General features: G+C 42.7%; 1 protein-coding gene across 4 annotated transcripts in view; it reads right to left on the bottom strand.

Moving 5' to 3' along the window:
• Positions 1-9,687, bottom strand: part of AGBL2 (AGBL carboxypeptidase 2) — a 38,852-nt gene extending 29,165 nt beyond the window's left edge. For all 4 annotated transcript variants that reach the window (XM_084804483.1, XM_084804465.1, XM_084804492.1 and 1 more), the window contains exons 1-8: positions 9,239-9,687; positions 8,468-8,514; positions 8,001-8,064; positions 6,755-6,886; positions 6,428-6,616; positions 4,774-4,881; positions 2,408-2,558; positions 287-1,066 (exon numbers count right to left, since the gene is read on the bottom strand). In XM_084804483.1, the coding sequence (XP_084660609.1) occupies positions 287-1,066; positions 2,408-2,558; positions 4,774-4,881; positions 6,428-6,616; positions 6,755-6,886; positions 8,001-8,064; positions 8,468-8,500 (1,457 nt within the window). In that variant the 5' untranslated portion in view covers positions 8,501-8,514; positions 9,239-9,687. The remainder of the gene's footprint in view (positions 1-286; positions 1,067-2,407; positions 2,559-4,773; positions 4,882-6,427; positions 6,617-6,754; positions 6,887-8,000; positions 8,065-8,467; positions 8,515-9,238) is intronic.
• Positions 9,688-13,905: the final 4,218 nt, after the last annotated feature.

Below are 13,905 nucleotides of genomic sequence, written 5' to 3'. Positions count from 1 at the left end.
TCTATTTAAAGCCTGTTATTTAGAGTAAATGGGCAGGCTAGGCTGATCTTATGTTCCCACTAGAATATGAAGAGATCCAGTGGCCGATACCAGTGGCGTAATGTATCTGCAATCCCATACACTCCCAGGACAAAGCAAAAAGCACAAAAATAGCTGTAGAAGCAAAGGACAACATAGCGACACTGCCAGATATTCTCGCAGCTTCTCTGGCAACTCTGGTGCCACCCACCAATCCCAATGTTCTCAAGCATTGCGAATCACCAATTCATAAAATGCTGTCACTCACCTCTTGATCATGGCCCGAGTGTGCCAAATGCAGGGAAAAGAGTCCTTCAATAGTGTCTTGTAGTTCCTGTTCAAGTCCCTTCCTGCCAGCGAGCAGCGATAATTCCCCACAATTACTCCATCTGGGTTTAGCATGGGTACAACTTTGAATACAAAGAGATCCCGAAGGAGCTGAGCATCAGGGGAATCACTTAGGATGAAATCTAGGAAGCCTCTCATCACCCAGGAACTATTTGTCTCCCCAGGATGGACTCTGGCACTTAGTACAATAGCTTTCTTTGCTGCAGCAGCAATGGCACTTTTGGATGGATTGGTAATAGTGAGGAGGTATACTGTGTTCCCAGCTAGACTGTTGCACAGTGGGCGAAGTTTGCAATATTGAGAATGGAGTGGATTGTTTATCAAAGACAAGAGGTAGTGCTGCAGATCTGAATAGGTGTAGGGGTAGAAGTGAGCAAAATAACATGTGTCATGGCTGTACGGAAAGCACACTGTCCAGGTTAGGCAATACAGGGTCTGACCATCCTCTGTGTTATATTTATAATATTTGATGTCATTACCCTCTCTCTTCCAGCCAACACCATGAGACTGAGCATCCATCTGAGAGTACAGGAGAGGCTTCATCCCCATACTGTAGAGACTCTTGGCTTTCATCAGATTAACAATTGTGAAGCGATAGGTAACATCCTTCCTAGTATTTTGTACTCTGAAATAATACCACTGCGTGTGTTTGCTAGTGTAAAGATCTGTCCGCAGTGTGAGTTCATATTCATACTCGCCTCTGAAAAACAGGAATCAGGAAAAGAAAAATGCATTAAAACCCAGCAGCAACCTCCCCCTCCACAGGGAACTATGTAGAATAGGGGTGGACAAGTTTGACTCTCCTTGAAGCCACACTCCAGCCACTGCATCAGCCACAGTGACAAAAAAAATGCATTTACCCACCAAAATTTGCAGCAAACTGTTGCAGACTCAAAAGGACCAACTTTAGCTTGAAAACACCTCTTGGAGCTAGTCCTGCCCTTGGGAGCAACAGAGAACAAGTCTGCTCCATCTTTTGCTTAACAACCTTTCAGATATTTGAAGACTGCTATCATGTCTCCACTTAATCTTCTCTTCTCCAGGCTAAACATACCCAGCTCTATAGTATCATAGAAGATGAATCATAGATGCTCAGAGACAGATGATGGGAATTGTAGGCTAAAACATCTGGAGGGCCACAAGTTGCCTACCCCCTCATGTAAGCAAGAAGTCTGATATATGAAGTGTGGGGGTGGGTGGGGATGTTTCACGTTTTGACTAAAAACACTCCTAGCGCTGGAGGATGGCTGAAACTTTGCTTCAACCCAGGAGTTCTTAAGACGGGAAATTGTGTGTGTACAGTCTTAACATCATGTGCTCAATCGGACATTATGTAATAACCATGAAAGGACAAGAGCGAAATAGAGCGAGAACTGCTGAATTGGATTAGCTGGTACAAGAATGTATATAATACACATCTTCATACAATCACATTTGTGAAAGTATTGGTGACTTCAACAAACTAACATTTATATTTCAGTGATGCTAGAAATAAGATTAAATGCCAAATTTCCAAACAAGGCATGGTGAGGTAAATTCCAGAGGGGCAGCTGTGTTTATCGAAACAGATGTGCACAAAGAAGAGTTTTGTGGCACCTTAAACTTTAGACTAACATCTATGTCACAAGAAATCTGTTAGTTTTTAAAGTGTGTGTATTGAGGGAGCTGGTCAAGGTGCCCACATTTGTCTCTGTCCACAGAACCACAAGAATGAATGGTATTTGGAATAATTTATCATATACCCATTTAAATACAGATTGGTCATAAAATACTCTAGAAATTATTATCCTATCTAAAGCTGTTTGATATATGAAGGATTGCATTAGATGCATAAGTTGTTCATGAAGACCTGAAGCATCTGACATGGGCACTCTATTTCTTAAAACAGTCTCAACATGTGTGATGCCAATGCATGAACATAGTAAAAGCCAAAAAATAACTGTCAGATGATCATTCTAAGCCTTTGCCAAAAAAAGCTTCCTCCTCTCTTAATCCCAGATAGCTCCTTGCCCCTGTATAATTTCCAGGTCCCCTTACTCACACCCTGACAGCTTTCTGGAGATTTCCACTCTCAAAGCGTGATTCAAACAGCAGTACAACGTCTTCTTGATCGCTTAAGCTGACTGCAGCTGATTTGGTGGGCTCTCTTGGGCCTCCAACTCGGGAACCGGTAAAACAAGTACCCTTGGTTGCTGCAGAAGAAGAGGCATGGCTGTCAATACATAATTGCAGGTCTTGGTCTCAATAATTGGATTTGTATACCAATTATATAAAATCCATATCCACAATGACTGACAAATACTGAGCTCCCATGAATAAAGAGTACTGAAAACAAGGTGATTTCAGTTTGGCCTCTGCTGTTGCTATTTCCTAAGAGCTGGGCAAAACTAAAAACACTGTACTCCTCCAAGTATTCTTCCATGATGACTAAGAGCTTAGGGGTGCTTCCAGACTAGGCTTTTTATCATGCCATCTATTAGCTTGCCTCATTCACAGAATTTTAATGGAGGTGCAGTCTTCCATTTGTAACCCTCTGTTTTCCCACCCCTTTTTTATCTTCCTTCTTACCATGAAAAATCCATTAAGGAAGAAAAGATGGAACAGCTGAACAATACCTTCTAATTGTTAGCGTTAGGATCCTTCCATCTGGAAGCACCCATAATTGCACCCCTCAGGCTGCTTTTTCTGCCTCTGAGGGAAAAAACATGGGTATTTGTATTATCTTCCTCATTGGTAGATAAGAACTTGGGGGAAGGTTTTTAACTTCATGTGTATCATCTGTTAATCCCATCTTTTAGGATACACATAACTGTTAGGGGCTCAAGCAAGCCAATTCCCACTCCCCCAATATTCTGTTTTCCTTTCTCCCGCACCCCACCCCTCAAATAATAACCTCAACGTTCCATAGGTCCTGGAAGGCCACAAGATTTTGGCCCCGTTCGCATGTAATGGTGGCAAACTGTGGGCTAATGAACTAACCCATGATTTGCTGAGTTGTGAGCTGCATAGAAGCCACTTCTGCTTTGCATAATCAACATCCAATTGGCCCAATCGTAGGTTGTTGTGTGATGTGCGAAGCCCAGACACTTGGGTTGTTCATGGGTTAAACAACCCAACGTTAACCTAAGAACTAATCATAGGTTAACTCTAAGTTGTTTAATGCAACAAACTATGATCAGGCCAATTGGAGGCTGATTATGCAAAGCGGAAGCAGCTTGTGTGCAACACACAACCCAGCAAATCATCAGTTAATTAACCCATGATTTGCTGCCATTACATGTGAAGAAGGTGTTTGTCAGCCTATCTGGGGGGGATGTTTTTAAAATATACTTTTCTCTAAGTTACAAACCCATATACTTCTCCATACCTGGGGAATCCCTAAATATGAAGAAACCACTACCTTGTTTTTGGGTGGTCCTGTGCTGAACTGATAGGTGTGGAAACACCCAAGTTTATTACCAGAGGGAACAAGTGGTACCTGCAAAACCCATCCCCCTCTTAGAGGAGCACATCTGTTCAGAGCTCCAGCAAGCCTGGAACAGGAGCCTTGTAGTACTGGTCAGCCCTTGTGGGTAGGATTTCAGGAATGGGGAAGACATTTTTCTGTCCCCTCCCCTTAACCTTCCCCTGTGCTATAGAGCACTAGAGAGCTGCCAGCCCCAAACATGAGCATTTCATAGCTACAGAGTATGGGGTGGGGGGATGCAATTCTGGAAAATGAAAAAGGTGTCCTTCTCCCCACCCCACTCCCTGAAACATTCCTGTATAGTGTGTACATGAAGGAAGATTTTTAAGATCATAACATACATCCCCCCAGCCTTAACCCCCACTCTAATGGTTATTTACTATAAACTGATTGGGCTTGAGCAGCTCAATTCCCTCTTTTCTCATGCTCTGTTTTTCTCTCGCCACCATTGGCCATGCTGCCTGGGCCTGGTGGGAGTCATAATCCAAAACATCTGGAGGGCACCAGGCTGCCGAATCCTTAATTGACAGACTCACACAGTTTGCCTGCCTGACATCTGGTTTCTTAGATCTCTCTCTCTCTCTGTTCAACTGCCACTAGCATTCTGTAAATTCACAGGTTCTTGTAAGGCAGTTTTTGTAGTTAAGAAAAAAAAATTCTTTTAATTTACTAATGTGTACTTATGTATACTAAGTTCCCTGAGTATGTAGAAACCACACCTAATTTGAGGGTAGCGCTGTTTTGCTTCTAAATGACAGGCACACAGGTTTGCTTATAATTTTATGATTTATAAAAAAATTCAATATATTCTAAAAATCAAACTGAAGGTTATTTTCAGATATTATATTTGCAGACCTGCATTGTTCTTGTTCACTGGAACTGATATCATATACTACATACGTTATTAACAATATGATGGCAGGATATATGAATGCAAATACCTGGATCTATGAAATAAACAACAGATCCATAATCCTCTCCCATTACTTCTGGTGCGAATTCATTTCCTGTTGGCTGATAGAAAGGTTCAGGTTCAGGGGGAACCCACTCTAACAAAAAACAGAATGATATATATTTATTTTCTTTGAAACGCTACTGGCACTTGAAGACACTAAATAAGATTTGAAATATTCTCCCCTCATTCTCTAGATTCTTATTCCCAGTGGTTCTACTTCCAATTTCAATGTGTGCGAAACAAGTTTTGTGGTGTGATGAGGTACACAAGTAAATCGGAAGTATTGAATAAGAAATTATTACTTAAAATGGAAAAGATATTTGTAACATAAAATGGACCAGAATCTGATTAAAGAGAATCAGACAAAAGATTTGTTAAAAGACACTTTCAGATGGGACAGGAATAATTAATGGAGGTCCTGCAGGATCAATCACTTCGAACTTATTTTATAAACATTTTCATTAGAGACCATTGTGAGATGAGTATGATGATGAAACCTGAAGATGACATCAAATTGTGAAGCATTGTTAGTACATGGATGTTTCCCAAGATGAATTGGATAACCTCATGAATTCACCCAATTCAATAAAAAACGAATGACATTCAATATTAAGCTTAGACATCTCTGGTCAAATACTGAAATACATCACATCTGGCTTCTCAAATAAACCAATAACACAATTCACACATTACATTTTACATTAGGCGTAGGCAATCTTTTTGGGCCCACAGGCAGATTTGTCATGTTTTTTTCAGGCCAGTGGCTGCATTTGTACTGAGGTCATTTGGGCCTGTGGGCATTTCTTTTTGGTATTCTCTCTTTTCTTGCCCCTTCCTCCTCCTCCTGATTTTCTCCACCCCCTGCTTCTTTCCCCTCCCCTGCTTCTGTTGCCTATCTCCGCTTCTGCATCCTCCGGATTTCCTCCCCACCCCTGCTGCCACTTCTGCCTCCTCCTCCTCTGGATTTCTTTTCCCCAAAGCTACTTGGGCCTCCTCCCCTCCGTAACTACTCTCTCAGCCCTGACTGAGCAGGAACTCGGCAGATTGGAAGATAAGTCCCCTGGGTTGCCAACTTACAGCTTCCTGGCTGCTAAGGAGACCACAAAGGTAGGGAGAAGTGGCAGCAGCAAAAGGAGGATTGGTGAGCATAGAGGTCACATGAAAAAGGGATCTGGTTGTCACTGTCAGGGGTCTTGACAGGCATGAGCGTGCCTGCAGGCACTACACTGCTGATCCTTGTTTTACATTAACTTCCTGACATAAATACTGATTTCGTTGTTAGAACAAGTGATGTGCGAAATGACCTCCTTAATTAAATCCTGCAACCACACTGGTGGTTTAAATGTAAAATTTAAACAAATTAGAAGTCTCTTCTCCATGGAGTTGCCTACAAACTGGAAGAATGTTTTTGTTTTGAGTATGAAACACTCTGAAAAATGACTAGTATATATCATATTTGGTCCAAGAAACTCTTAAACTTGCAGTGTTCTTTTCGGAGTGAACTCTGCTCTATGAATTTGTGCTAACAGAAAGGAACTCTTCGGTCACAGTCCCTGTACTGTCTTAAGTTTACAGCAAAACATATCTATGCAAAACATTATCCATACAAAACATTAATCCCAATCCAAGGCTCAGATTACCAATGTGATGAATAGGATCCTCAATTACTTCACACTCTATTGGCCAGAATGGAGCCAAGACTGAATCTCTACCATTAGGAAGAGAAAAAAGATTTCGAGGTTCCCGCAAGCGCAGAACACCAGGACCCTCTGGATGGTCAAACATAAGTTGTTTACTTTTAAGAAGTGTGGTCTCCATCATAAGTGAACCTGCCAAAAAGAAAATTGGCAAAATACTATTAATTTCTTTGCAGATGCCTTAGTAGTAGGCAACTATGAGAGCTTAAGCATGTATTCCATTCTCAGTAAGTCAATGAATCTCTCACATCAGACTTATAGCTTACTTACAGAGTAAGGTCTTGTCTGAATCATGTTCTGATCTCTCTCTCTTGTGGAAGTTGCCTGGCTTCAACACATGTCGAGAATTCTTTTTCCGGCTCTCAAGAGGTAACATGGGGCTTTGAGGAGCATTTTCCTCATCTAAGAAGAAACATTTCTAGTATTACTGCAAAAACCTAATTACATGAGCCATTTAAAACTAACCTGAGCAAATAGAGGTAAAAGTCCATTAAATTTCTATACTGCCCAATAATTATTACAGTGAGCCGCTCTACTAGCACTATAACATTTGAGAAATAAAAATTTAAAAGTAACATTGTATTACCAGGGTCACATTTTCATATATCAGTAACATGGCTTATACACACAGCTATCGATGTCATCTACCACATGATAGGGAGGAACTATATGTCAACTTAAATACATATCTGACATAATGAATATCAGATTAGGCAGACAGAGCAATTAAGGGCACGATCCTATCTGGATGCCTGTCAGCCTCCAAACTCTGAGGCTAACGGGCATTCTATGCAGAGCAGAAGGAGTGCAGAGGCGACCTTCGCCTGCACGCTCCCCCGCTCTCCATTTTAGCTGGATGGGTGTTTTTTCCCATCTCGTTGAGGTTGGGGAAGGCTGGGGATAGCCCACATCCCCACTTCCCCAGTACTCTCCCCACCCACTGGCACACCCCCTTTCCCTGCTCTCCAAGCTCGCTTGGAGGCAGCCAGCATTGTTCTCTTCATGCCAGGTGTGAGGAGGAGGGGACCTCGGACTCCTGGGTTTGAGGTCAGAGCGCAGAAATCCAAAAAATCCTATGGCCCCCCAGATGCTGTCTAGGGGCCATAGGATTGCTCTCTAAGACTGTGATCCTAAGTACACCTACTGGGTACTAGACTCCATTGAAATCAGGGAGAGCTGCTTGAGGATGGGTAGGACTGAGGTATAAGGAAGAAAAGGATTCCTATGTTTTATATTCTGTAGTACTACACTAAAAGTTCAATACTGCTATTTTCCCCAGTATATTTTCCTCACTTTATAAGTGCATGGGGTTTTTAAAGCTGGATAGAGGGCAGACAGGGTTTCTTTTAAACAGCTGGAATAGGCAACAATCATTCCTGAATGTTCAAAATATAAAACAAGCAGCGAAGGGTTACTGCAAGCCCAGCAAAGCCCTGTGGCAAAGGCAAAACCAACTGTTATAGAGCCTGACAAATGGAGTAAAACAGACCCATCAGAATAGGACCAGTATTCTTACCTTTGAAATAGCCGTAGTATTGGAGATGCTGATACATGAACTGTTCATAGGGCTCTTTACGCTGCTGTAGAAGAGAAAATGTCTCAGCAGTAAGAAAGGCAGCATGTTTTACTTGGGTCTCATTTCCCAAAGCCTTTGCATTATTTGTTAATCCAAAATTAAATAATAAAAATGTCAAATGAAAACGATGAGATCAAAGGACACTGAAGATCAAAGTTATAATATTGCAAGAGTCCCACCAGTTACAACCAAAGTCCCAGGACATTCCTGTTCACCCTAACTCTACTAAAAAGATCTGAAATCCCAACTTTCTCCCATAGATGTCCTAGTTCTTATACCATCCAACCAGTACTGAACTTACCTGTCTAATACACAGCTATGATTACACTCAGAGACTGAAAGTGATTGACTTCATCCAGCCCCTTACAGTGTAAGGCTTACACATTTGGACTGAATTTTATACTGACCTGACCCTCAAAAGCTGGGTCTGCTGGACACATGTTGGCTCTGTCTCCTAAAGAGAACCGGAGAAAAGAGTTATATTTTATTAATTATTTATTTATTACACGTCAAAGCCAGCATGGTGTAGCGGTGAGAGTGCTGGACTGGGAACCAGGAGATCCGGGTTCTAGTCCCCAATAGGCCATGGAAGCTCAGTGGGTGACTTTGGGCCAGTCACAGGCTCTCAGCCCAACCTACCTCACAGGGTTGTTGTTGTGAGGATAAAATGGAGAGGAGGAGGATAATGTAAGCCACCTTGGGTGCCTTGCAAGAGGAAAAAATGTGGGATATAAATACAATAAATAATAATAATAAAACTCTCTGCACAGTTCCCCAAAATCAAACCCCTAAAATACAAAATGATAAAACATAAAATAAAACCTTTAAAAGTTTAAACATTATAAAACCAATGTAAAAACCAGAGTAAAACCCAGCAGCAGCATAAAGATCTAAAACGCGATAACACATTTAAAAACAAAGAGGAAGGCTATGAACTAGCCTTGGCTTCTGTTTGAAAGAACACCCCTGCCACCAACGAACTGGATCAAGGAAAGGCATGCGGTGGTGCGCGAGCCGGGGGGATGTGCGAATGAGTTGTGACGAAGAAGGGGCAGGGATATTGGTTAAAGTGGGACAACGGGGTGAAAAAGGCGGAAATGAAAAATACTTTTTTTTTTTTAAGGTGAAAAAGGCTTTAAAAAGTGTGGCGCCCGTAATTTACGGACAATTCCACTTACCAAGGAATGACTAAAGAAGTAACTAAACAAATGTTATATTCTCCACATAAAGCACCCGGCAACTCCTTCTTCCGATCTCGACGACTTTGACCCACAGGACCGAAAGCCTTCTATGGCGACAGCTTTTTGCCACTCAAAACAGCGGCCTCAGGAGAGGCAGAGAAGGGCAGTCGCCCCCCGTTTTCATAACGGCTCGCGGACTGTTCGTTAACGACGAGCCTGGGCGGACAACAGTCACCCGCCTCGGACGGGGCCAGGGAGGGCACAGGCCCGCCGCCAGGTGACAGCGGCGAGGGGCAACGGCAGGACTCGCTCCCTGCGTGGGACCCTCGCCCGCCTCTCCGGGGCCCTCCGGCTCCGCTCCCTCCAACGCCCGCCCGCCTTTCTCTGCCCCTCTCCCCACGCCCGCCAAAGGGAAAGCGGTATCCCAGCAACCAGCCAGCCGACCCAGTCCGGTTGGGGGTGGGACTTACTGTTCATTGGTCCGTCAGTGGGGAGTGGCAGCGGCACAAAGCATTGTTTGAAAGCAAAGGAAAAATCGGAGGCTACCGGGGAATGGGCAGCCAGGCCAGCTGCGTGCCGGTTCGGGTCGATAACGACGGTGGGGGTGGCCGTTCCTGCTGGCGACTTGTAACACAGAGCCCCGATGCAAGCTTCAGAAATACGGAAAGTAAAGGCACTGGGAATAGGGCGAGGTGCAGTTAAACAAGTGTTGCCCTTGCATGTGTAAATTCACATCTGAAGTGGGGACACGAGAAACATTGCAGCGGTGACTCCCGTTATTATACGGGTCTTGCGATTTTTCTAAGCAGCGAAGTAGCCGGAGCCATCTTCTGGGTCTACCCACTTCAGAAGTTGCATTGCTCACGCGAGTGGAACGCTGAAGTAACTCACACGAGAAGAGCGTGCTTCGTTTGTTTAGGCCCAGCGCTCTCCACCGGGCTTCCTGGTCAATCCAGGCCTGGTTTGGTACCTAGTTGCACCACTTCCTGAGGTTGTAGAACGAAGTGTATCACTTCAGACTGCTGGTGAGAGATGCGGGGAGCTTGGTTTTGTTTGTTTTAATTTTGGAAAAGATTCAGAAACGTGATTTCTCACCAACATGAAATATAAAACTGCATGTTACCACCTCGTTTTGCTACATGTATAGACCAAGCCCCAAGCTGCATAGCATAGAGTTCCTTTGAGCCAAGCGAAGCAAGAGATTGCAGATCTGTGATCAGGTTTCCCATCTCTCGTAATCCTCTAAAAGCAGCCCAACTGAGCTGACCTGGATCAGGAACAGAGTGCTTGGGGAAGTGTGGGGGTGGCGTGGGTTAACGTTTTCTACTCCTCTGCTCCTTTTCCACTTAAAGTACAACACTCCAAAAGCATGCAAGTATCTGTACATCTCCCAGCACAGGGTCAATAGCTGCTGCGAGTGGAGAGATACAGGAGTACAGTGAGGGTAGGAAGTGTCAACTTCTCCCTTTTTCAGAGCTTTAGTCCTGATCATATCCCACCACCCTCTCCCCATACAGCTGTTACACTTTTCTTAATTAAAGCCCCTGGAGATCCTGATCACTGGTCTCTTCTGTCATGTTTAGCTGCACCTCACTCCATTCCCAGTCCCTTTTTATATCAAAACCCCACCCCATCCCAACTTCATGACTAATTAGATGGAATGCTGTGGCCTAGAGGCAGTTCCAGACCATGCTTCTGTTTTCCCATCCAATTAAGCAAAATTTTATTTAAATTACAACACAACAAACATAACATTGTTAAAACACAATTAAAAAAAAAAAGATATGGCAGCAAAGGTTTCCAAAGGCTATTCTTCTGTAAAGGCCAACAGGCAAAGGGGCCATAGGAATCTCTGGAGAGAGAGTTCTACAATATTAGGGCTATGACTGGAAAGGCCCAGTTCCTTTTGTAGGCTAGACTTTCTACCTAAGATGAAACTTTTGAGCAACTGCAGATCTCAGTTATGGGGAGGGGGCGACCTATGGGGGAAGAGGATCAGTAGGTCTCAAAATTAATCCTCTTAAACAAGATAGCCTGTGAAGGAAGGAGGCTCAGAAGGTGGCAACAAGGGAGGGGGCCTTCTCAGTAGCGGGCACCCGATAATGGAACAATCTCCCCAGTGAGGCCTGCCTGGCGCCAACATTGTTATATTTTTGGCGCCAGGTTAAGACCTTCCTCTACTCATTTGGCAGCATATGATATGATTTTTTTTTACAGAGAATCACTTAAATTACAATAAAATATAGGATGTATTTAAATATGGTAATGTTCTTTTAATTAGATTATGGAAAAAACATTCTGACAGTATAAGGGCAGATATTTTGGGAAATTGGGGAAGATTTTCTTCCTTGCATAGTTTTCTATAGATCCCGCTTAGGAACATAGGAAGCTGCTTTATACAAAGTCAGACCACTGGTCCATCTAGCTCAGCATTGTCTACACTGACAGGCAGCTGCTCTTGAAGATTTCAGGCAGGCGCTTTCCTGCGATATCTGGAGATGCCTTCTGCATGCAAAGAATGTGCTCTACCGTTAAGCTATGGCTGCTCCCTGAACCTCTTCTTTGGCAGTTTTATTTTATTCTTTACAAGTATAAGCTTCTAAGATATTAACTGTGAGATTATAGTAAATAGAGGAAAATCTTTTTATAGTTCTGTTATACTTTTGATAGAGAGGAAAATACTTTAATCATTTTTTTAATAAAAGCAACATTAGTCATTAGTATGCCAGAATAACTACATGGGACAAAGAAAAAAAGGCAGCACTGGGATGGGATGTGGTAGTCACAAACCTGGCCAAACCACAGCCACAATCTTTGTAGGTTAAATAACCCATGGCGAGCCTGGCATGTCATGTGAACTGGGTCCAGGACTAGTTGCTATTTTCCCTGCCAGCACAATCTACATGGTTAGGATCCCTAGCTGTCATGTGCTTTAGGTAAACCACTCACACTTCGCCTCAATACTACAGCTAAAACAGGGAATGTGACATATCTGGGGGGTAGGGCACAGACTTTCCCTTACTGGCAGACCCCTTTTTTCGGCAATAGTTCCCCTTCAAAAAGCATGACTTGCCTGAAATCCTCACCTGAAATCTCTAGGAAATCACTCTAGGCCAGCCTTCCCCAATTTGGTGCCCTCCAGATGTTTTGGACCACAACGCTCTCCATCCCTGACCACTGAAAATGCTGGCTGAAGGTAGTGGAAGTTGTAGTCCACTACATCCCTTCATCTGAAGGGCACCAGGTTAGGAAAGACTGCTCTAGGTTGACCAGCTGCTTCTAAGCCCAAAGTCCAGCTGTAGAAAAATAAATAAAAAGGAAGATCCTGTAGACTTACTTTCCCAAAGCTCAGAGAACACCAGATCTTACAAAACTTTGAAAACTATCCTTGGAACACAAGGAAGCAGCTAACAATGGGGAAGCTTTAGTGGAAACTTTCCTTTTCAAACAATACAGCCAAATGTCAAGGTATAAGAAGCTTATTTGAGGGAAAAAGGACAAGGAAGGCACCAAATCCAATTCCAATTAAAAATCAGTAAAGTCAATCTAACTTAGCCAGTACATTTTACCTATTTGAGTAGAACCTTGGGTTTCAGAGCATGTGGAGAATTCCTAGCAGAGCAGATAGTCTGAGGGAGTGTATCTTTGGACACCAGGTTGAATGGTTCCAAGACATGAAGTATTAGAATCATAGAATAGTAGGGTTGGAAGGAGCCCTTAGGATCATCAAGTTCAACCCCCTGATCAATGCAGGAATCCAAGTCAAAAAGATAATACTTCATCTATTTATGTTATTGATCAGTAAAAAAAATCTCCTTGGCGGAGACAGATTGTTTTGACCATCTGTGAGAGAAGCTCCCTTTCTGATCTAGGTAGGTGAGTTAGCCTATCAAAATTATTTAGAGGTTGAACTTACATTATAAAAGAACAAGCCCAGTTTAGACAAGATGGGTTTTTTCAAAAAAGGGATTAACCTAAGGATGTGTATTTGGAAACAAAGGGTATTTGGCTGAAGTGGGAAAATGTTCTGATCACAGATAGCGTAGGGAGTACTTTCGGTCTGTTCAAAATATGAGTTTGTGGAACTCCCTGCCTTTGGAGGTCAGGCAGACGCCAACGTTGTATTGCTTCTGGCGCCTCCTGAAGACATTGTTATTTTGAGAGGCCTTCTTTGAGTGACCAGCCACTTTATTAAATTCAGAATTTATTCCTTTTAAAATGTTTTTGTTTTAACAATGTGTTTTATTCTTTTGTCTTTGCTGTTCACTGCTCTGAACTTTTTTGATGTGGAGTGATATATAAATATTGTAAATAAAGTTTGTTTGTTACAGGATAAAACTGACCTATCGTATAGGACTGTTTGTAAAACTCAAAAATTCTATATAAATATTACTATTATTTAGAAGTTCAGGGCGTCTTCACTTTTCAAGGAATCTCTTAAGATCAGAATTCCTTTTCTACGGCCAGTGATGAGGAACACAGTCTGTTTAGGATCCATAAGCCTTGGAAAAAGATTCTGTGTCTGATCATATCCAGCCCCTCCCCCCAGCTTTTGTTCATTCCCCCCCACAAACCACACCTTCTCTCCTTTACTTTATACTCACATTTCCAACAATATTCTGAATTCTGCAAGAAAGAAGTTAATTTGTATATTTCCAAATTAT

Source organism: Heloderma suspectum, chromosome 1 (assembly GCF_057233095.1).
Source record: "Heloderma suspectum isolate Gila_16-S chromosome 1, 16-S_ref, whole genome shotgun sequence".
Taxonomy (NCBI): domain Eukaryota; kingdom Metazoa; phylum Chordata; class Lepidosauria; order Squamata; family Helodermatidae; genus Heloderma; species Heloderma suspectum.
The sequence above is the reverse complement of the archived record's forward strand: the minus strand, read 5'-3'. Positions and strand labels throughout refer to the sequence as shown.